This window comes from Protopterus annectens, chromosome 5.part1 (assembly GCF_019279795.1).
Source record: "Protopterus annectens isolate FY-2018-M chromosome 5.part1, PAN1.0, whole genome shotgun sequence".
Taxonomy (NCBI): domain Eukaryota; kingdom Metazoa; phylum Chordata; order Ceratodontiformes; family Protopteridae; genus Protopterus; species Protopterus annectens.
In genome coordinates this window covers 516,275,459-516,299,625 of record NC_056736.1, presented here as the reverse complement: position 1 = coordinate 516,299,625, position 24,167 = coordinate 516,275,459, and the positions used below count along the sequence as shown (strand labels likewise).

Below are 24,167 nucleotides of genomic sequence, written 5' to 3'. Positions count from 1 at the left end.
ACTTGGATAATCTCGGATGCATTATGCTGAGCAACTAGCCTGGAGGTGTGGATATCCTTAATGAATATGGACACGCCTCCGCCTTTAGTGTTTCGATCCAGGTTAGGTGGCCGAAAGGTGTGGTATGTATTATAGCCTGGTAATGCAGGGGTATTCTCTGGAGCCTTGAACCAGATCTCTGTCACTGCACAGATGTCGACGTTCTCCATTTTAAGGAGTGCCTCGAGAGAGTGCATTTTGAGGTTTAGACTTCTAGCATTGAGTAGCAATACCCTCAGATTCTTCTTGCCTGTACCTGTATTATAGGGTGCCTGAGAGTCAGATTCTGAGGGAGGAGGTACAGGAGATGCTGGAAGAAGGGGTAATTCAAGAGTCCAACAGTCCCTGAGCCTCCCGAGTGGTGCTGGTGCCAAAGAAGGATGGCAGCACCAGGTTCTGTGTGGCCTACAGGAAATTAAATAGTCACACAGTCAGATGCTTACCGCATGCCTAGGACAGATGAGGCCCTAGAGCAGCTGGGTTGGGCTATGTATCTTACCATCATTGATCTTACCAAGGGTTACTGGCAGGTGCCCTTGAGTCACAGTGCTAGAGAGAGGTCAGCCTTTGACTCCTTTTGGCTTGTATGAGTTCACAAAGATGCCCTTTGGGATGAAAAAATGCCCCAGTGACTTTCCAAAGGCTGGTAGATCATATCCTAGCAGGAGGGTTTTCCCTTGCTTCTTGCTTACCTAGATGATATTTCCATCTACAGCCATTCCTGGCAAGAGCACCTTCAACATGTCAGGGAAGTGCTGGGCAAACTACAGAGGGCAGGGTTGACCATTAAGCCCAGCAAATGTCAGGTGGGTATGGCAGAGGTCTCCTACCTGGGACATAGTGTGGGGAGTGGTAACATCAGGCCAGAACCTGCCAAAGTAGAAGCCATTCAGGCATGGCCTGCACCTGTTACCAAAAAGCAGGTGAGGGCATTCTTAGGGACAAGCAGGATGATACAGAAAGTTCGTCCCCAGTTGTAGTACCATAGCTGCTCCCCTCACAGACCTGACAAGGAAGAAAAGGCCAGGTAAGGCAGTGTGGACCCCAGCATGTGAGCAGGCATTCCCAAGAGCTTAAGGAAGCTTTGGGAGGACCCCTTGTGTTAGCCAGTGCAGATTACAGCAAATAATTTGTTGTGCAGGTGGATGCTTCAAATCATGGGGTGGGGGCTGTACTTAGCTAGATTTCTTCAGAGGGAAAAGAGCACCCAGTGGTTTATCTCAGTCGTAGGCTCCAACTCAGGAAGGAATGCTATGCAGCTGTAGAAAAGGAATGTCTAGCCATAGTGTGGGCACTGCAGAAACTTCAGCCTTATCTGTATGGAAGAAAATTCACTGTAGTGACAGATCACAATCCCCTAACATGATTAAACAGAGCCAGCCAGCAAAATGCCAAGTTGCTAAGATGGAGCCCAGGGTTGCAAGCATATGGTATGTCAGCGTAGCACTGCAGTGGGATTAGCAATGCCAACGCAGATGGGCTCTCAAGAGAGGGAATGGGATAAGGTATACTCATCAGATAGGCCTAGCCCTCTCAAGGGTCACTTGAAAACTAGCTTGAGTTCTCCAGGGGGGGGGGGGTATGTGAAGATAGGTGAAAACTATGAGCCTAGCTAGATAGAATTTTGTAGATAATTCTGCCATTTGTAAGTATTAATATAAGCCACAGGCTTGTTCTCTTAAATGGAAGAAAATGGTGTTAAATGTGGAACTGCAAAAATGTAACAGTGCACTCTACTGTAGGAAAGCTAATAAGTCAAACATTGTGTAACTGTTTGATCACAAAACCCGGAGCCAAGATGTCTGGATGAAGGAATTCTTGCTTTTGTTTTGAGACTAGGGTTAATTGCTAGAATTTGCATGTATAATGTCTTTTATTGCTGTAGCTTCCTGACCAGGTGCAAGATCAAAAGGGCTGTTACACTCTGGGCTTCTGTTAGCCCAGGAAACAGAAAATAATGATGTAATCGAGTCAGGGGTACTGTGTAATCAATTTAAGGACAGAGAGACTCAAGAGCATTTTGTATTTGTCTTGAGAACATCCAATTCACCAGCACTCTGGCTGTGCTCTATATGCAAGTTTATTTTAGAACTGTGTTTTCTCTTAGGTATAGCCAGAACTTTTCTACTGTATTATTTTAAGCATTTTCCTGTGATCTCTGAATTCTTGACTAGCACTGTGTAAGTAATAAATATTGTCTTGTGTTTTTATTATTTATTATTAAATATTTTAAACCGTTCAATTGTGGCTGTTTTATGTAGAGATCATTTAAGCTGTAGAGTGCATTGCATGTATATAGTGATACTGTCCAAACCACCACAAATAAGCCTTGCTGTTCAGTCATACTTACCATTTGGATAATAATATTGCACAGTAATAACTGGACACTCTTTAGTAAGGGCCTTTTTAGTAGTTGATAAATGTTAGTGGGTGGTGGCAGCTGGTACTACCTTTTAGACTGGGCAAAAAGGGGGCACAGCTGGAGAATCTGTACTAGCCTTCCCCAGGAGTGTCTGTGTGTTTGTATATAATTCATATCTCAAAGTGTGTGTGTGTGCGCTACTTGGGCAGGGACACGAAGCACTGGTTGGACAGAGAGGGTGATGGAGGTTTTAGCTTGCCCACTAGGCTGAGATCTGGACCCTATAGCTGTGCCAGTGGGGAGTCTTATTGGAGATCTGGAAAGAAAGGGAGAAACCAGCCACAGACTGACTGTGATCTATGTGTGCTCTTAAGGAAAATTGTACTTTACTGTGTCTGTATTTGTTATCGTCCTCTAGGTGGACGCCCCTCACTGGTGTTAGTGGTGAGGATTGAGGGTCCTTGATTGCTGGTCCAGTGCACGTGCGTCACATCCTAATCTTTATTAATTACATTTTCAATTTCTTTAGATTTAGAACTGAATGTACACACAAAAACTTAATTCAATGTAGGAGTCATGAATAGTGCTGCTATTAACCACTTCAACACCCTTCGCCAGGATGGACTCTAATCTATTATCCCATTCTTTAACACCCTCCAGTTCAACTTTGCTGATCAAATCTGAGGGATAATCCCTTCCTAAAGAAAAATGTTTGATATATTCCACCTCTTTCAAAAATTCTGTCATATGGGCTACCTAATCAACTGCCCCTCGATAAAACCTCTTTTTTAATAAAATGGACGCTTGCTTAAATGGTGAAGATAGGAAATGGAAAAGGTGTATTTTCTGTATATCGTGGAATGAAATCTACCATTCATTTTGTCCTTACAAATAAAAAAAAATCAAACAGTTAAATACTTTCACTAGAATATGAATAGGTTGTTCTTCTTTCGGCTTTTCCCAGTTAGGGGTCACCACAAAGAAATTCCGGTCTGCTAACAATTGGCAGTAGATTTTTTTACGGTGCCAAGGTGCCAGCTTGACACCCAACCTTCAACAAAGGCACGCCCATTCACACGTCTTTTGAATGCCACTGAATAGGTGGATTTCAAAAAAGTAGAAGTTCTATTAATATATTCAAAAAAAGCTTCAAGACTATCCACAGTGCCCTTCTATAAAATCATATGTCATCCAAGAATCGAATATAAAAATGCCATTCAGAAACAAATGTGGAATTTAAAATGAATTTCTTTTCTCAGTAGTATAATACATTACTGTATATGGGAGCCAACAAGCCCTCATAACTACACCCTTAGTTTGTAAAATTCCCCATCTAAGTAATAAGTTATTTAAAATCAGTTTCATGAACTCACCAATCAATGAAATATCAGTATTAGTCAAGTTTTTACTCTTCAAGATAACTTCCTCAAACCATTCGAGCCTTACATGGTGGGGAATATTGGAAAACAAGTCCACTATATCAATGGTTTCAAATATTAAATCATCTTGATAAAATTCAGACTTGATATTACTATGAAATTCCAATGAATCATTAGAAATATGATCAATGTTATTTATAATGGGTTTCAATTTTGTATCAATAAAAATAGCAAATGGTTGTGTCTTGCAACCTCTAGCCACCTCAACTGGCCTCAGATTTCCTACTGACTTGTGAATCTTTGGTATCCCAAATACAATTGGAATACAAGGCTGATCTACACATAAAAATGCAAATAAATGTTGGTGGATTATACACTGTCCAACATGCTCATTCAATATAAAATCAATCTTTGCATAAGCAATGTTAACCTCGTTCATAGGTAGGTACTAGGCTATTGGCCCTAGAGCATGATTAAGCCTAGCCAACATGTTACGGCTTTCACCTCCCACGTGGTTTAGTTACCTGCACCTCTGTCGAGCAGGGCCACAGAAGTGATTCCCAGGGCAAATTTCCTGTTTTCCATCCACTCAAGATTCTTCTTGAAGAGCGCTAATGAAGACCTCTGCCTTACCTGTATGGGAACCTTATTCCAGAGCAAGGGGAGTCTCTCGGACAGGAATCTGTCCCTCCAACAAGTCCTGTTTATTGTTGAGGTTAGGTTTAGGTCCCTTGAGCGTGTAGCTCTGGTGGATTGGGTTTTCCTTAGGTGGAGCATTTCCAGCAATTCTGGGTTTGACATAGCCTTGTATGTCAGGCAGAGATCACCTCTAAGTAGCCGGTATGCAAGTACAGTTTGAGTTTTTTTAGCCTCATGGCATACAGCATCTGTTTAAAGCCAGTTATCCTATTTGTGAGGTATTTTTGAGGCCTCTCCAGTTGTTGCAGAGGTCTTGTAAGGTACATCCCGAACGGGGCATTATTTTCAATAACGGGTCTAATGAGTGATGAGTAGAGGGGGACAATAACTTCCTTTTTCCTAGATGCAAACCCTTTTGTGATAAGGTGGGCCATGTAAAAGGATTTTCTAACCAATTTCGCGATATGGTTGTCGAAGGAGAGGTTGCTATCCACCCATGTCCCTAGGTCTCTTATCACACACTGTGTTAAGTGGGCTGCCACCTATGTTGTAATTCATGGGTACTTGTTTTTTCTCAAAAGGGATGACAATGCACTTTTTGGCATTTAACTTGAGGCCATGATTTTGGCACCATATATCTATCAATGAAACCCTTTTGGAGGGTGTCTATGTCAGTAGGAGTCTCAATTATGACACTCAGTTTGCAGTCTGCGAACTTTGTTAGCCATGGTCCCTCCCTGTTTGCTTGTACCTCAGAGAAGTAGATACCAAACAGGAGTCGTCCCAAGACTGAGCCCTATGGTATTCCACTTGTCACATGTTTTGAGTTGGATCTAGCGTTTCCTATTCTCACTGAATGGGTTCTACCCTTGAGCCAGTTAGCAACCCATCTTGTAACATAGGGGTTTATATTTAGGTTGATGAGTTTGTCTATAATTCTCGAATGGGGGAAGGTATCGAAGGCCTTCGAAAGGTCAAGGTATGCTGTGTGGACCACCTTTCCCTCATCTGTTGCTTTGGTAACCACCTCAAAGAGATTTAGGAGACATGACCTTCCCTTTACGAACCCAAACTGGGTAAGGTCTAGGGTTTGTAGGTTCCCAATGTCGTTGTTTATGAGTTCCATGATGATGCGCTCAATGGGGTTGCAGACAAGGCTCGTCAGGCTGAATGGGCAGTAGCTCCCGGGGTCAGTGGTGGCACCTCCCTTGTGGAGTGGGATAACTGTTGCCGTATGCCACTCAGTGGGCACACAGACTGTGGTAAGGCTGTGGTTGAACATGGTATTAAGGTGAGGGATTAATTTGTTTTCGAGTTCATGTAACATGCAGCCTGGGATGCTATCTGGAACCATGGATGCTGTGTTTTCTTTGCTTTGGAGTGCTGTTTTCACCTGGGTCTCTGTGATTTTTAGGGGCAGCACAGTCTTCTGGTATGGATATGGGCCCTTTATGGGGTGAGGGTGGGGTAAAATTTGCACTGAACCTATCTGCCAATATGTTGGAAATACCAGCTGGTTCTGTGAATTTAGAACCATTATGCTTGTAGCTCAGAGCAGATCTGAGAGTTGCTATTTAGGTTCTTGACATAGCTAAAAATGCTTTGTGGTTGTCTTTGGTGTCTGTTGCGATTTTTCTTTCAAAGCTCACCTTAGAGGATTTGAGCACCTCCATTCCTGGGTTTTTACTCTTTTTTTGTAATAATTTCTTCCGTCTATTATAGAGCTTATTTATGGCCGGGGTCAACCAGACTGGTTTCCTCTTTTTGGAGGAGTGGGTCTTAGTCTGGTCTGGGATAGCACGGTCCATGCACTCATGTAAGTGCTTGTAGAGTGCTTTTGTGTTCGATACAGCAGATTCGATCATACTGACATTCTGTGTGGGAGTAACAAAGTTTGCCACCTCCGTCTTGAGTAGCATAAAGTTTGCTTTGGAGAAGTTTTTCACCATTGTTTCCTTGGGGGGGGGGGTGGGGGTGGTAAGTGGATACCCAAGATGACGAGTTTATAGTCTGATCTGACTAATGAGGAATTTACCTCAGGTGTGGAGCACTTGTCCCCCATGTTGGTGACGACCAAGTCCAGTATATTGTTTCCCCTTTTGGGGGTGTTTATAAGCTGGTTCAGGACATTTGAGTTAATATATTCCAGGAAGTGCTGAGCAAAGATATTAGTGCTTCCGTAGTTTTTCCAGTTGATGTTTGGGTAATTGAAATCACCTAGTATTAGGGTGTTCGGTTTCACCCTCATGTTTTCCAGTACCTTGAAGAACGAGGAATGGGCGTCTTGGGGCAGGGATGGTGATCTGTAGCAAGCTACGGTCTGGATTGCAGTTTTGCCCATTGTCAGTTGCACTTGGATGATCTCCGAGGCATCATACTTTTCAACCAGTCTGCAGGTGTGGTTATCCTTGATGAATATGGATACGCCTCCTCCCTTTGTATTTCGGTCCGGGTTTTGTAGCCAAAATGAGTGGTATGAGTTGTAGCCTGGAAACTCTGGGGTGCCCTCTTGAGCCTTGAACCAGGTCTCCGTTACTGCACAGTTATCGATGTTCTCCATTTTGAGGAGTGCCTCAAGAGAGTGCTTTATGAGGTTTAAACTCTTCGCGTTGAGCAGCATGACCTTCAGTTTTTTTGTCATTAGTACTTGTTACTGTGGTGGGTTTGTCTTTTGAGCCTTGCCTAAAAAAGGCACAATGGGGGTGGCAAAAACCCGAGCAATTTTTCATCGTTGTTCAAAATATTGTGCATACGGACCTCATAATCAATGTTGTCCATAACTACCACCCCCCACTTATCAGGTTTCATTATCCTGTATAATGAACTGTTAAAAAGAAAATGTAGCAAGGATTTTCATCTTTCTTTAAATTGTAAAATTACAGCTTACTGTGCCTGTACAGCTTCCTTACCAACTCTTACTCTTCAAATAATTGCAAACCTGGGTGAAGGTGTGGATTAATACACCTTTCTCAAAACAGTTTCAGGACTTGGAGTTACTTTATCTTGAAACAAATTCCCCAGATTAAATTTTCTGACAAATAACTTCACATCTAATAGTGAGCCTGTTATCTCAAAGAAATTAGTGGGAACAAATAGAAAACCTTTCATAAGTATTTCTCATGGATCTCCAAATCAATGCAGCTAAAACTATGACAATTTTTATAGGAAACCATGCAGCCATCAAGAGAAAAAAAAATCACAGAGTCCGATTGTCCATTAATTCCCTGTTATCCCTAGTGCTCTCTCCCTCTCGCTCCTTTGTGGGATCTCCCCCATCCATTCCTATTGTTCCACTCTATAGCTGACTGTTTTTGGTGGAAATTCTGTGCAAGACGTTCAGATCATTGCAAAGGGGGAAATTCTAAAGGGGTTGCATTCAATGAATGCTCATTAATATTATTGTGCTGTACTTCAATATTTTTGTTCCCCTCAAATTCAAACTCACAATCAACACTCTTGTGATTAGGTAAAGGATATGCTTTACTGTTACTATATCCATTTAAATCTCTTTGCAGTTTAGATGCTTTTCTTTTCAACTCGTCACATTTAAAATTTATGTCCTTAAACACTATGAAATATTTAGAGTTATCAATAGAGTGTGTAAGATTTTGTACAACCCTATTGTTCAATTCCATAATTTTATCCAATAACACAAGCAAAATTGCATTGTTATTTCTAATATTGCTTCTCATAAGTTCAAAGCCGAAACCATCAAATAACTCAATCAATTTGTGGTGAAAATTACTACCATATAACACATTGTTCAGAAATTTATATAAACATACACCTTGGGCACTCTCTTGACCCTAAGGCATTCTTTTAATTATGAATTCTCTACTTGCAATGTACAATATTTTAAAGCTTAACCTTAAATTCATCCACTGCATCCTGGTAAGATAATACAGATGGTTCGTGATCGGCTAACCATGAAATGCCAGTGTCCAGCCAACAAGTACAATCAAAACATGGTCCTGGAGTAAAAAATTGTAAGGAATCAACAACTGTGTGTATTCTATTGTTCGAATGTGCTCCATGACCTGGAGAATCAGAAATACGTGCATGAGCACCACCTGTCCACTCAAACTTCACTGGGAAGCATCATTTCTCCCTTCAAATTCTTGCTTATTTCCAGGGAACTGAAAAAATGAATCTGTTAAACATTTGCTCTGGGAATTCACCATTTGTGTAAGTCAATAATCTGAGTTAAATCACCTTTGATACTCAAAACCTGGGGAATTTGTTTCAAGATAAAGTAATACCAGGTCCTGAAACTGTTTTGAGAAGGAAAAGTGTATTTAATCCACCCTTTCACCCAGGTTTGCAACTATTTGCAGAGTTAGTACATAGAAATATAAGGAAGCTACACAAGCACAGTAAGCTAAAATTCGGCAATTTAAAGAAAGATGAAAGATCCTTGTTACAGTTTCTTTCTAACTGTCCATTACATAAGATAATGAAACCCGATAAGAGATGGGGACTGGTAATTATGGACATTGATTATGAGGTTTGTATGCACAATATTTGGACAATGATGGAAAATACTCTATAGTATCCAGGAAGGATATTAATATTGCTTATGCCAAGATTGATTTTATATTAAACGGATCGTGCTGGATAGGGTATAACTGACCAACATTTATTTAAGTTTTTATGTGTAGATCAGCCTTGTATTCCAGTTAAATTTGGGATACCTAGATACCCACGATTCAAAAGACAATAGGAAATCCCCCATTGAGATCAACTGTGGCAGCTAGAGGTTCCAAGACACAACCATTAGCTAACTGTATTGATACAAAATTGAAACCCATTATGTAGAAAACTGATCATATTTCTAAGGATTCATGATAATTTCTTAGTAATATCAGATCTGAATTTTATCACGATGGTTTAATATTTGCAACCATTGATATAGTGGACTTGTTTTCCAGTATTCCACATCATGCAGGGCTCGAATGGTTTGAGGAAGTTATCTTGGGGAGTAAAAACTTGACTAATACTGATATTGTATTGACTGGTGAGTTCATGGAACTGATTTTAGATAACTATCTTTTTCAATGGGAAATTTTATAAACAAAATAAGGCCATGGTTATGGAGGCTTGTTGCCCTCCCATATACACTAATTTAGTACTGCACTGTTGGGAAAAGAAATTAATTTTAAATTCCACATTTGCTTTTGAATGGCATTTTTGTACTCAATTCTTGGATGACATATGTATTTTATGGAAAGGCACTGTGAACAGTCTTGAAGCTTTTGTTGAATATATTAATAGAAATACTACTTTTTTGAAATTCACCTATTCACATCCTAGTGAAAGTATTAACTATTTGTATTTTTTTTTTTATACAAGGATGAAATGAATGGTAGATTTCATTCCAGGGGATACAGAAAAGACACCTTCTCCAATTCCTATCTTAACTATTTAAGCAAGCATCCATTTTTATCAAAAAGAAGCATTATCAAGGGGGCAGTTGATTAGGGCAGCCCATATGACCTCTAATTATCAAGAATTTTTGAAAGAGGTGGAATATATCAGACATTTGATAATAGATTAATAAGGGTCAATTACTTCTTGAAGCAAGGGATCTACTGATTTAATTCTCGGGATATTTCTATTGTAATAATAAAGGGGTTGTTTAAATGGTACAGGGTCTGGGTTGCCTCAGTTTTTATATAGGGAAGACTGAAAGACTACTCAGGAAGCGTTATTTATTAAGATACATATGACATGCAGCATGGTAATGAGAATAATGCCCTGTATAAACACACTAAGATATGTTGTCAAATCACTTTTAGACCTTTTGTACTTGAACAGATCTCCCCAAATGAACTGGGGGGATCTTGGAAAAACTGAGGTGAATACAAAGAGTTAATGTGGCAACTACGACTGGATGCAGGGAAACCCAGGAGGGATGAATGATAATATTTCAATTTCCAGTGCTTTGAAAATATGTGCAGTTAGGTTACATTTTTACAAACATCTGGCTTATAAACAAGTTTGTTCATGCAATTTGTAATACACCTTAGTTTTAAGTGTACAGCAGTTCATTACAATTAATTACATTAATCATATTATAATATTATTTTAAATGGTTGCAGCCCAATAAATTTTAGTATAAAAATTATGTTAAACTACATTTTGATAATAAAAGATATTTGAAACATATATTATGTTAAATCTGAGGGGAAGAGGTGGAATTGTTCCATAAATTAAATGTGTAATTAAAAGGCTATTTCCAATTGGATTTTAAGTAAAACATGAACACTGTGGAACTTATAAATGTGTTCTGGGTATTTAAGTTTAATACTCTGATGAAGTCTGACAATTATAGGATGAAAACTTAATTTTTATATTATTTTAAATTGTTTAAATAAATTTGCAATCTGCTGGCTTTCTTCAGCTCCTTTATGTGTGCCTGCAGTTTGAAGAGCAATATGGTAACAAAGAGTGGCAAGAAAGATGTGGAATATGTTGAATGGAACTGCAGCAACACATTACAGGATGGGAGAGAGGAGTAGCACATGGGAAAGTATGAAGTGCCAAAGTGTCCAAATGCTTATAGCCTTAGTCCTACAGATTACCAAGGATAGAGCCACACACATCAGATCTACTTGTCTTTCAAGACAATAAAAGGAAAGAAATGACAAAGTGAAAAGTAGGCACCTTTACAGATAGAGACAAAACAGAAGTCCCCAAGCTTGGCCTGTTAGAACAGAGAGTGAAGAAAGCATTGGTTACTCAACGCACTTAAAAATGAGGTAGGATCTGCTTACACTGTTGCAACAAATAACTGCTGATCTTTGCTCTATGCTTTCTTCTTATCAGCTTCATGCTAATTAAGCAACAGTAATTACATACCACAAATGGGGGAATGTAACTACCTGATTACAGGGTACATATAGGCCAAAAGTATTAAAAATTCAAGAGCTCAAACACAAATTAAGATAGTTTGATGCCTTCAACTCTCTTGTCTAATCTGCACATTCTGTCTAGAGCAAGAATGACAGGTGACATGTTTTAACTTATCACAAACTCAGGCCATCTTTTGCAACCACAGGATTTATGCCTCTGGCAAAGCATACTTGTCCCGTAAAAGTTATTGTAAGCAAGGAAGGATGGAGAAAGAGAAAGAAGGCATATTCCTCAGAAACCAAAAGGTTAAGCTCCACTAATCCTACTGAGCTTAGGACCCAGAACACAGAAAAAGAAGTTATGTCTTGCCATAACGTTCCATCTGAGTTGTTGATCTTCTTCCAGTCATCACTGATGGGTTAGTTTCTGAGCCCTCGTTACAAAGTCAGCCTTATACCAAACTTGCGTGCACCAAAAACTCTCAAGCTAAGCTGCTACCCCACAATGCCCTTCACTCAGTTACCTCAGATCAAGTTTGCATGCAATATATAGAAGAAACAACAAGTCAGAGGACATCTCTGCGCAGAAACCCTAAGACACCACAAAGACCCAGAAGATCTGCCAGGAACCTTTGGAGGGGGTCGGTGGGAGGGTGAGATGATTGGAAGAAGATCAACAACTCAGATGGAACGTTATGGTAAGACATAACTTCTTTATCTGAAGTTGTTAATCTTCTTCCTATTCATCACTGATGAGACAGAGTCACCAGCTACATGGTGAACCTGGGTGGCCCTCATGGAAGAACATTCCTGAGAACCACTGAACCAAAGGCCGCTTTTCCCCTGGAGATCAGATCCAGTTTGTAATGCTCGATAAAGGTATGGGGCTTAGCACAAATGGCAGCTGCAGAAATGTCATCCATGGAGGCCCTAGAGTGGAAGGCAACCGATGCTGCAATAGCCCTAGTACAGTGAGCTTTGATTTGGCCAGGCTTAGATCCATCCATAAGCAAATATGAGAAGGCAATGCAATCCCTGAGCCATTTAGATAAAGTAACTTCCGATACTACACCTCCCATTCTAGGACCCGCAAAGGAAATGAAAAGCTGGTCCGACTTGCGAAAGGATTTAGTTCTGTCCAGATAGAAATGTAATTGTCTATGAACATCCAATGAATGTAGGCAGTATTCTCCCTTATTTGAATAATTTGGGAAGAATACAGGGAGCTCAATGGACTGGTTAATCGAAAAGTCAGACACCACTTTGGGAGAAAGGATGGGTTAGTACGAACTGATACTTTGTCCTTATGAAAGATCAGATAAGGGCTCTTGATACATAATGCTTGCAATTCAGAAATTCGTCTGGCTGAGGTGACAGCCACCAGAAATAAGGATTTCCATGACAGGAATTTTAGATCACATGTCGCAGCAGGCTCAAAAACGGGCAAAGAAAGACACTGCAGAATCCAGGAGAGATTCCATGCCTCCACCAGCTGCCTGATGGGAGGCCTGCTGTGGAAAATACCCTCGAGGAAAGTCTTGCAAAGGCGAGAGGAAATAAGCGGGACTCCATCTGAACCATTATGGAAGCTGGAAACAGCTGCTAGATGGACTTGAATGGTGGAAGCTGCACCCCATTGTTGAACAGTTCAGCCAGATAATGAAGAATAGTGGCTACAGGGGCTGAGAACGGATCTAGCTTCTGATTATGTGACCGAATAGAGAATCTTTTTTCATTTGTCCCTGTAAAGTTTCCTGGTGGATGGTTTATGAGAGGCCACGATAATATCATGGACGGGTGAAGAGAGGGTTTCCTGCCTGGCAACTAACGGAAGTGGAGAAACCAAACAGTCAGCTTGAGAGTGGACAGATTCGGGGGAGTCGGCCCTTGTGGGTGAGATATGACGTCCTGACGAGGCCAGAATGGGGCAATGAGGATCACTTTGCTTCTCAACTGAATAGCTTTCCTTAGAATAAGGGGAATCAGAGGAATCTGAGGATAAACAAAAAGGAGACCGGTGAGCCAATAGTGAATCAAAGCATCTCTCGGTGACTCCCCATGAGGGGGAAGAGGGCAAAGTAGCTGCTGCATTTAGTGCTTGAAGGGGAGGCGAAAAGGTCGCAGCATGGCTGGCCCCAACGGCTGAAAATTTCCGCCGCCACACTCGGATTGACAGACCACTCGTGAGGACAGAAGATGCATCTGCTTAGCCTGTCAGCAATCACACTGGAGCTCCCCAGGACATGCGTTGTGATCAGAAAGCGGTTGGAAGCCATCGCCCACTGCCAGATTCTTATGGCTTTTCGACATAAGGGGTAGGATTTGGTCCCTCCCTGTCTATGTACCAGACCACGGACATGTTGTCCGACTGGACAGCAATAGTTCTGGATGGAAGGAGCGGATGGAAAGCTTGCAACGCCAATAGCACCGCTCTTAACTTCATGACATTGATATGCAAGTTGACTTCTACAGTGGACCACGTGCCTTGGACTGACTTTCCCTGGAAGTGGTCCGCCACCCCATCAGGGAAGCATCCGTGGTCACCATGGCATTGGGCTGGGGAGCCTGGAAGGGGCGACACCAAAGATTTTCGTCTGTACTCATCCACCAGCGGAGATCTTATTTGCAAGTGTTGGTGATGAGAATCTGTGAGCTCAGGGGGTGACGATTGGGTATCCACTAAACCTGAAGGAGCCATTGTAGTAATCTCATGTGCAATCTGGCTAGGGGAACAATAGGGATGGCTGCAGCCATAGACCCCAGAGCCTGGAGAACTTCCCGTGCAGACACCTTTCTTCGACAGTGTATCACCTGAACTTGTGCCCTTAATCTCTAAAGCATGTGAAGAGGAAGAGAGATCAGACTTGAGTGGGTGCTGAATATTGCCCCTATGAATTCCAACTGTTGTGAGGGCTGAAGGTTGGATTTCTCCCAGTGCATGGTGATGCCCAGCGACTCCGCTAGAACTAGAGTGTAGTGGAGGGCCCTGACTAGTAGACAATTGATGGGGGCGGAGAGAAGCCAATCGTCTAGGTACGGAAACACCTGGAATCCCCGATATCTCAGATGAGCTGTTACCACTGCTAGGCATTTCAGGAACACTCTGGGAGCCATCGAGAGACCGAAAGGCAGGGCTCTGAATTGGTACTGATTGGCTTCCAACCAGAAGCGAAGGAGGATCCTGGAGCGCTTGTCTATCTTGATATGGTAATACGCATCCCGGAGATCTAATAAGCACATCCACACAACCTCCCTCAAAAAGGAAAGGATGGATTAAATCGTGACCGCGTGGAACTTGGTCTGAACTACCGATTTGTTTAGCTGGTTGAAATCCAGAATGGGCCTCCAGTCCCGTCTTCTTTGGCACCAATAAGAATCTTGAGCAGAACCCTGATCTGCACTGGTCTAGGGGAACCTGTTGGATGGCTCGTTTTTGACATAGCTTTCGTATTTCGGAAGCTGCCTCCTCCCTTTGACTGGGTGGAACATTGGGAAGGGATTTTGGAGGTCTTGGATAAGAAATTAGGGGAATGTGGTAGCCTCTGGTAATGATTCTCTGCGCACCCACCGATCATTTGTAATAGAGAGCCAGGCAGCTTGGTGCAGAGAAAAACGCCCCCCGACTGCTTCCAGAGGAAAGCAATCGGGCAGCGCTTCAGGAGCGCTGATACGGTCTATCTGAGAAGGAATCTCTGGAGCCCTGGGTTCCGGGGACCCCTCTGCCACGAAAGGGGCGTCTTCCATTATTGGAACCCCCTCTGCCACAGGGGAGTCCTCACCACGTGCGTCAAGGAAAGGACCTTGAGACTTCTTGTGCCACATCTTCCCACTCCTCTGGTTCTTGGAGAAGGAACTCTGAGGTTTGGAAAAGCATAGGCCCATGGCAGACAAGGTCTTCCCATCTTGCTTGCACCTGGCTAATGTATCCTTGACCTTAGCACAGAACAGAACTGATGGTTCGATAGGGGCATTTAAAAAGGAAGACTTGAAGGAGTCCGTGAGGTCACCAATGCGCATCCAGGTGTGGTGTCTCATGACTACGCCTGCACCCACAGTTCTAGCCGCTCCTTCAGTTGCATGAGGCAGCAACCTCATGGATGAATTGGATGACTGTAGGGTGGCAAGTTGGTAAGCAACTTTATCACGTGCTCCATCCGAAACTTGGCCCGCGAGGGTCCCAGAGAGTTCAGAGATAACATCTCTCTGGAGCCTCGTAAAATGTGCCAAAAGTTAAGAGATATGACTGCAAAGGTTGCGGACACAAAAACTCACTTCCCTAATCTGTCCACTACCAGGGACTCTCTGTTGGGTGAGTGGACAGCAGGACTCTCACCCACAAGGTCCTTTTTCATGGCTGCCGCCACCACCATAGCATCCACTTGCAAACCTCTAGACCAATGGGATTGATCCTCTGGAGGGGAAAGTACCTTGTCTGATCTCCTGGGGATGACCTCAATGGTGTCTGGGTTCTTCCACGCCCGCTGCACGATAAGCTTAACCAACTCATTGGCGGGGGGGGTCACCCAAGAAATAGAGGGCTGAGAGCGAAAGGCGTGCAGATTTACGGATTCCTCCGTGGAAGGATTGGAGGGCTTCCAGTCACCCCTCTGTTTCAAGATTTCCAGGATGTCTCCAAAGGAGACCGTCAGGGGGTGACCGTGGGGATCCTTCCACATACTCGTAGTCCGTATCTTCCATGAGGGGCTCCTCTGGGGAGTCTATGTGTTTCCTCTTACACGCCCGTTTCCGAGGGGGTTCTTCGGTGGGAGCATCCAAAGAAGACTCAGAAAGGGAAATATCCTGGACAGGGGTTTCCTGGGCCTTGTGCTCTCGGAGTCCTGGGGGGGTGGTGGCCTTTGACAGCTGCGGCTCAGAAGGAACTGGATGGATGACCGAAATTGGAGGATTGCTAGAAGCAAGCACCCTCTCCATCACCCAGAAAGAGGGGCCCACCCGAAGAGCAGTGTGAGCCGGGAACCGAAGAAGACAAAATCTGAACCGGAGTCGCACCCCGCTCCACACGGTCCGCCCCCAGTGACAGAGCCTCAAGCAAACTTGGGGCGACAGTCACCCTCGGACCCAAAACCGGGATCGACAACACAGTTGGAGATTGAGGAAGGGTGAGTTCCGATGGAACCGACACCCAAAGGGGCCTCTGGGCCTCAGACACTGTCGATGTCGGCGCTGAGGAAGGGGGTCCTCTCGAAAACGTCAGATATATGAGCCTTGGAACTGAGGGATCCAAGGGAGGAGTATGTAGGGGTCACTGGTGTAATAGACCCAAAGCCTGGAGTGGGATGGGGTCTAGGCAATTTGAAATTCCCCTGATGGTCAGCAGCTGGTCAAAAAGGCGCACCACATCCAATTCTGAAAGGCTCCTGGTGGATCTTACCGATGCCCCTGAGGAGGAATCAAGCCAGTCCAAAAAGGGGCTGCAGGCTTGTCCGGCAAATGGGTCCACAGATGACGAGTACGGGGTCCGTGGTGCATCACAGAAGGGCACTGATTCCAGCTTAGAAACCGGCAACAAAGGAATGGTTGGAGCAGAGAACGGGCTGGGAGCAGAGGTCACAACAGGGGTGGATGTCAAGAACGGCTCCGAAGTTGTTGTAGGAACAGACATCGGAACGGAGATGGGTGACGTCGGTGCCAGGATAGAGGCAGACAAAGTGATCGGAACAGAGGTAGTAGATGGCACCGTAGTCGTCGGGGCTGGGGTAGGCGCCGACGAGGCGACCTCAGTATGCTTCACTGGAGCCAAACTCGGAGCCGAGGTAGTTGGAACCAAGGAGGCAGTACGGTGCTCGCAGGAAGACTTTTGGGCCTTGTGCTTATGGCTTTTACCCCTGTCACCAGCCGGTGAAGAGGGATCTGAGCAAGGACGTTTCTTGTCCACAGAAGGAGGGGAGATGAGACCTTCGCTGCAGAAAAAGCCTCCAAAAAAGGCGATGAAAGCAGGCCCTTCAGGATCAATTTATTACGACGCTCATTCAGCGTCCGCTGACTGAAGCTAGCACAAATATCACATGGGGGTTTTGCCGACAAATGTGGAACCCCCAAACAGTACACAACACTCTTCATGAAGGTCGCTATTCGGAAGTTTGCCACTGCAAGAAGAGCAGTGTTTAAACCGCGTAGTTCCCTTCTCAGACATGATAGCGGGCACTCACACAAAAAGAAAGAGTTAGGAAAGTGAGTGCAGAAAGATACCAAAGAACTAGTAACTAATGAAAAAATTCCACAAAAACTTGCAAATTTATAAAAGATAAATCACTTAGCGGAGAGCTCGGTGAAACGCTGCTATATGGCTGCACGGCAAATGAGATCTGAGGTAACTGAGTGAAGGGCATTGTGGGTAGCAGCTTAGCTTGAGAGTTCTTGGTGCATGCAAGCTTAGTATAAGGCCGACTCGGTTCCAAGGGCTCGGAACTGAACCCATCAGTGATGAATAGGAAGAAGATTAACAACTTCAGATTGCCTGGTTTTGCCAGGTATCGGAAAGCTCATAACCAAACTAACACAATCACTGTCACATCAATATTAGTAAATCCCCACAGCTATCCAAGATAAATCAGAAAATATTTGTGCAAAATATTTTGTACCATTTGCATTACCTGAATTAGAAGAGCTTCTCCACCACAGTCCCCATGAGGTAAACGAACAATCACTAGGTCTTTTTCAGGTGGATCTAAATAACCCAAGACTTGTATGTTACTGAAATTGTTCTCATTGTCTCTCTCAAAAACCTTACCACTTGTTAATACATTTAACTCAATGTCGGTATTGTCTGTTTTAGTGAAATGGATGATCTTGTTCTTATGTTTCAGTTCATCCTTTGCAGTAACTATGATACTGCCAAACCTAAATAAACTAGACAGTCCCAGGATTTTTCCACCTTTTGAAAGGTAAGTCAAAAACTTTTTTTGAACCTCTTCAGAAATGGGCTCTTCAGAAGCAATGACCAACAAGACTAAGTTGTCAAGCCATGGATCTTTTAAGGCTTGCTTCTCCTGAAGAGGATAGATGATGTAACGGTCTTTGTCTATACAGTCCTTCAATACTGACTGGATCTGCTTGAATTTAGTGCTATCTGGATCAGAGCCTGTGTATACTAATATGTTAGGTGGCTTCCCCACTACATTTATCTTTTTCACTTGGGTCGAAACTTGGTCACTAGCAGGGCTGTCCACACTGCTAGAATAAGCATCAGGTAGGTCAGGAATGTTCTCTGTAGATGCAGACTTGACAGACTCAATGGTGTAATTTTCCAACTCCAAACATTCATTGCAGCTAGACAGATGCAAATGATGATGCTCTACTGGTGTTTCTCCTCTTTCACACTGTCTACTATCAGTAACATCTACTTCTGCAGGGGCCTTCATTTCATCACCTCCTGCACCTTTCCTCTGTTCTGTTACCATATCACCAGATGTCATAATCGGTGTCTCCTCTGATTTTGTTTTCAGTGCTGGATTTACATCCTGTAGTTGTCTACTCCTAGAGTCTTCAAGCTGCACAGCTGAAAAATAAAGTATGTAACAGTCAGCAACTGTAATACACATTCTAGAACAAAGACTATACAACACTAACATATGCTGCTCACACAATTCATCATGAATGCTGTGGAAATTTTAATTTCAAATATAATTCATGAAATGGCAAAAACATAAATAAGTAAATGCATGTCAATCCAACTTCACATATTGTTTAACCTTTTACTGATACATTTAACAAAATGAAAATTATCTTATAATCAAAGTTCATTGTTTAACAGCCTGAAGCAGGATTTCAAGAAGCATTTGTATTTAAATCAAATGAAAACTAGCACAACATTCTGATGAATACAAATGTCAGTACACAAAGGAATGGTGACTATATCATGAAAAAATGTAACCGCTTAGTCAAACATTCAACAACCAACAATACTCAAAGGACGTCTTCTTTAATCAGTCTGATAATGTAGCAAATGAAACATCCAGAAATGTCTGAGTGCTGTCATTTTAGGGAACTCTTACTTTCAAATCAAAATGCAAAATATGCAATTTATGTACTCTTCAAACAATTCTGAACAATACTAAAACACAGTAAAACAGACTGTTGTGTCTTTCGGCTTTTCCCGGTTAGGGGTCGCCACAGCGGAACTCCAGTCCACTAATGATTGAGAAGCCTTTTTCCATGCAGCTATGTTTGAACTCTGATGTTCTGAATTTGAGAAGTAAACATGATACACTCAGGAAGAGCTCCAATATTATAAGAATCAAAACTATTTAACACAGTCACATTTTCTGACATACAAAACAAAACACAAGACCAGAACATTTACCTTAGATTAGCACATCACACCATTCTGAGGATAATTTATGCATGTGCAATATATTGATTCAGTAACCAGAATGAGTTTTATGAAAATTATCCAAAAGGGGAGGCGGAGCCTAGATGGCTAAACGAAAACAACAACTTTTCAGAGTTCTGCAGTAAAAGCAATGTCTTTCGGCTTATCCCGGATAGGCGTCGCCACAGCAGATCACCAGTCCACAGATTGAATGGGAGTGTTTTTTACAGAGTTGAGTTGCCACCCACCCAACCTTCAAAGAAGGCACACGCACCTACCTGCATGTCTTTAAACTCACTCAACTGCAGGGAGGACATGCAGACTCCGCACAGAAGGCACACCAGCTGAGAATTGAACTGGAGAACCTCTTGCTGTAAGGCGACAACACTAACCACTGCACCACTACAGTCCTTATTAAAATTATACAGTAAAAAAATTAAAAGAGAATTCCTTTACACATCTCTTCATATAACTTCAGTCCTACAAATTACAAAAATGTGTGTAGGTATCTCAATATTTTCCCTTCAAACTTTTCTGGGGGCTTGTTAGCTACTGGATATGAGCAATTTGAAGCATTCGCATACAGACTCCTCACTGAAGGACTTGCAGCAAGTAATGACTACACTTCACAAATCATCTTGGAAATGGATGGCTTTCAAAGCAATTGGAAAATTTAAAAGAAAATAGTTTAAAACAAATGGACATCTTCAAAGAAATGATCCAACAAGTAAAAACTGCAGATAGAGAAACTGCCCTGACTGGCATGGAGGGAAGGATTAAAGATGAAGAAAGACGAACAGATTTGTTTTATTCAAACAGAATACTTAGCTGATTAATTAGACAACTTAGAAAATAAAGCAAGAAGGTGTAACCAGCATTTTTGGGTTACCTGAAAAAAAAAACTAAGATAGTCTCCCCTTTTTATCTACAGAATTCCTAAATTCTTAAACTTATAAAGTAGACTGTCACATGGTATTGAAAGAGCTCAAACAGTAATTGGTACACCTTTGTCCAATAATTCATCAGCTTCATCAAGGTCAAAAGTAGTAAATTTTTTTTCAAAACGGCATGGGAAAGAGCACCTTTAGACCACGGCCAGCATAACATAATATGCCTTTTCAACAAAAAACATAGAAATGAGAAGGAAATGATGGGCACTAGTTAAGCTTCTCAAGCAAAATAATATAAAGACTCAAATAATCTTCCCAGCAAAAATCAAAATTCATTTAGCCAATGATATCAGAATATTTAACAACCTGAAAGAAGCATCTTATTTTGTGAAGAACAATAATCTCCTTAACAGAACATTTGGACTGGTCATCTCCTTCTTTAGACAGATTTTCAGGGAAAATAATTGGTCGGAAGTGAAGAAAAAGCAAAAGTAGAACAAAAGTCCACATAAAAGACCTCTAACCCCCCCCCCCCCCAAGGATAAACAATACTTAGGGCTAAAAGTTTAAACACAATCACTTTACACCAACTTCAGGTAGCATTCTCTTGAAGTCATATTTACTCAGAATTATTAAATGCTTATTAAATAATGCTTAAACACAAAAGTGTATTTAGTGCTGTAAATGAAAACAAAAGGGGAGGAGAGAGAAGTAACGGCTTTATACTTGTGTGTGCTCAGAGTCATTATAGAGCTTCATCTTTATTCACTTGCCTGATGTGTGGATTCGGTGATGGCGATTTACTAAAGTAATTCTTGACTTAAAAGTATATTCATGTTTAATACACATGGAGTGGTTGCTTTGTTTCCTTTTGTTTTTTTCTTTCTGTCGTGAGGAGGGAATGATGTATGAGATGTATATATTTTTTCTGAGCAGTTTCCGGATGTTTGAGCTGCCCGTCAGACTCACTAGTTCATTAGCTGAAGCTAAAATTATTTGAAGGATTGTTTAAGTATACTGTTTCTAATTTTGGATAGGAGACAATGGGATGTAGTAGAGAAAAATGTCTATGTGATGTTAATTGCGGATGGTCAAATCCTTCATTTACTTTATTTTGTTGGTGGTATTAAATTTGACAGAGGATTTGTTGGGGAGAGATTTTTCTTCTTTTCATTTCAAGCATATGTCACAAGCAATGACATGATTTTTTAGGTTCGGCTTAAAGTTGCAGTTACTTATGGGTACATTGTTATAGAAAGTAATTAAGGATTTCTTTGACGGACCCAGAGATATGCAGAAGATATCACTATGTGCATTTATCTTGCTGAAGCTGGCTTCTGGTAAAACATGCACATTGTACTGAAGTGCCTTCGGACTGGACTTGCTATTACATTTTTCATTTATGTACACTCTTTTGTGTACACTCTAACAGTCAGTGCCATGCATGTTTTGTGCTTGCTCTCGCTTAATGTACATGTATACAGCTTCCCTTATTGGAAAGTCATGCTGGGTTATGATTGTTGGTTGAATGTTCATCCTGTCATGGTAATGTGCCAAATGGGAGAGAAAAACGTGGGAGGCTCATGATGGTGACTGTTTTACACTGATTAGGGGAATGGAAATACGCCATGCTGATAGATTCTATTGGGAGGGCTGTTCTAATGAACTTTCACTGCAGTGGTGCTTGATAACAGAAACTTGTGACAGGGTTCATTCTTTAATTAGTTAATGTCTAGCATGTGTGTTATAGGCTCTTGGGAGATTGTATTATTTTAACAAGTGTATTGGCTGTCAAGAAAGACCTTCTTAACTGGAAAGCAATAGAGGAGAGATGGCTAGAAAACACTTAAATTTACATCCACAGGGTGCTTCCCTTTGACTTTATTCCCAACAGATGGTGAAATGGCTGGTAACACAGAAGTTATACTTAGTTTACTTGCTTTATTACAGTTACAGGCAAACACTCATCTTATTATAGCTTAATTCTACAAGCATAGGTTCATAGGTTCGTACTAGGCTATCTGCCCTAGGGCATTTATAAGCCTAGCCAGAGTGTGTGTGGCTTTCACCACCCCTTAGGATGAGAATACTACGCCCTTTTAGGGTTTAGTTTACTGTGCCTCTGTCTAGTAGTGACACAGAGATGACCCCCGGGGTAAACCTACGATCTCCCATCCACTCGTCAAGATTTCTCTTGAATAGAGTTAGTGAGGGGCTCTGCCTAACATGGATTGAGATTCTGTTCCAGAGTGTAGGGAGCCTCTGGGTTATGAATCTGTCCCTCCAGCACGTCCTATTTATTTCTGTGTTGAGGTTTAAGTCTCTTGCTCTCGTGGCTCTGATGGATTTGGATTTTCTGAGGCGGAGCATGTCCATTAATTCCGGATTGGACATGGCCTTGTAGGTCCGGCACAGATCACCTCTGAGTAGGCGGTATGCGACTGAATAGAGCTGGAGTTTTTCAGTCGGGCAGCATATGACATATGTTTAAGACCCTTTATCCTCTTGGTGAGGAACTTTTGGGGTCTTTCCAACTGCTGCAGGTGTCGGGTAAGATACATCCCAAATGGGGCATTGTACTCAATCATTGGTCTGATAAGAGAAGAGTACAGGGGCACAATGACCTCTCTTGATCTAGATGTGAAACCCTTCAAGATAAGGTGGGCAATATAGAAGGTCTTCCTAACCACTTTGGCAATGTGAGTGTCAAATGAGAGGTTACTGTCAACCTGGGTCCCTAGGTCCCTGATTACCTCTTCCGTACTTAATGGATTACCACCTATGTGGTAATTTGTGGGTACCTTGTTTTTCCCAAAGGGTATGACTATACATTTTTTGGCGTTCAGCTTAAGGCCATGGCTCTGGCACCAATTATCCGTTTCTATGAGGCCCCTCTGAAGGATGTTTGTGTCCGCTGGAGTATCAATTATGGCACCCAGTTTGCAGTCATCTGCGAACTTTGTCAGCCACAATCCTCCTATGTTTGCCTGTACCTCGGAAAAATAAATGCCGAACAAGAGGGGTCCCCAGGACTGAGCCCTGTGGGACACCACTTGTGACTGGCTTAGAGTCTGACATAGCTCCAGCAACTCTGACCCTGTGGGTTCTGTCCTTGAGCCAGTTTGCAACCCATCTTGTGACATATGGGTTTACATTTAAGTTGGTGAGTTTGTCTATGATGCCCGAGTGGGGTATTTTGTCAAAGGCTTTTGCAAGGTCAAGGTAGGCTGTGTGAACTGCCTTACCCTCATCAATGGCCTTAGTGACGGTTTCAAAAAAATCGACCAAGTTCAAAAGGCAGGATCTGCCCTTGACAAAGCCAAATTGGGTAGGATCCAATGTCTGTAGGTCCCCAATGTCTTTGTTTATGAGTTCCATAATGATCCTCTCCATAGCTTTGCAGACCAGGCTCGTCAAGCTTATGGGGCGGTAATTTCCAGGGTCCATAGAAGTACTGCCTTTGTGAAGTGGGACCACTGTTGCCGTACGCCACTCTTTGGGTACGTATCCTGTAGTAAGGCTAAGATTAAACAGCAGCCTTATGTGTGGGTTTAGTTCCTCTTGGAGTTCATGTAGTACACAGCCCGGGACACCGTCCGGTCCCATTGATGCTGTGTTTTTAGCTTTAGAGAGGGCTATATAGTATATACTATTCAATTTACTAAAAAGTAACAA

General features: G+C 42.4%; 1 protein-coding gene across 3 annotated transcripts in view; it reads right to left on the bottom strand.

Annotated features, from left to right (window-relative positions):
• HLCS (holocarboxylase synthetase) overlaps positions 1–24,167 on the bottom strand; it is a 1,599,326-nt gene that overhangs the window by 974,126 nt on the left and 601,033 nt on the right. For all 3 annotated transcript variants that reach the window (XM_044073133.1, XM_044073132.1, XM_044073134.1), the window contains exon 3: positions 17,885–18,789. In XM_044073133.1, the coding sequence (XP_043929068.1) occupies positions 17,885–18,789 (905 nt within the window). The remainder of the gene's footprint in view (positions 1–17,884; positions 18,790–24,167) is intronic.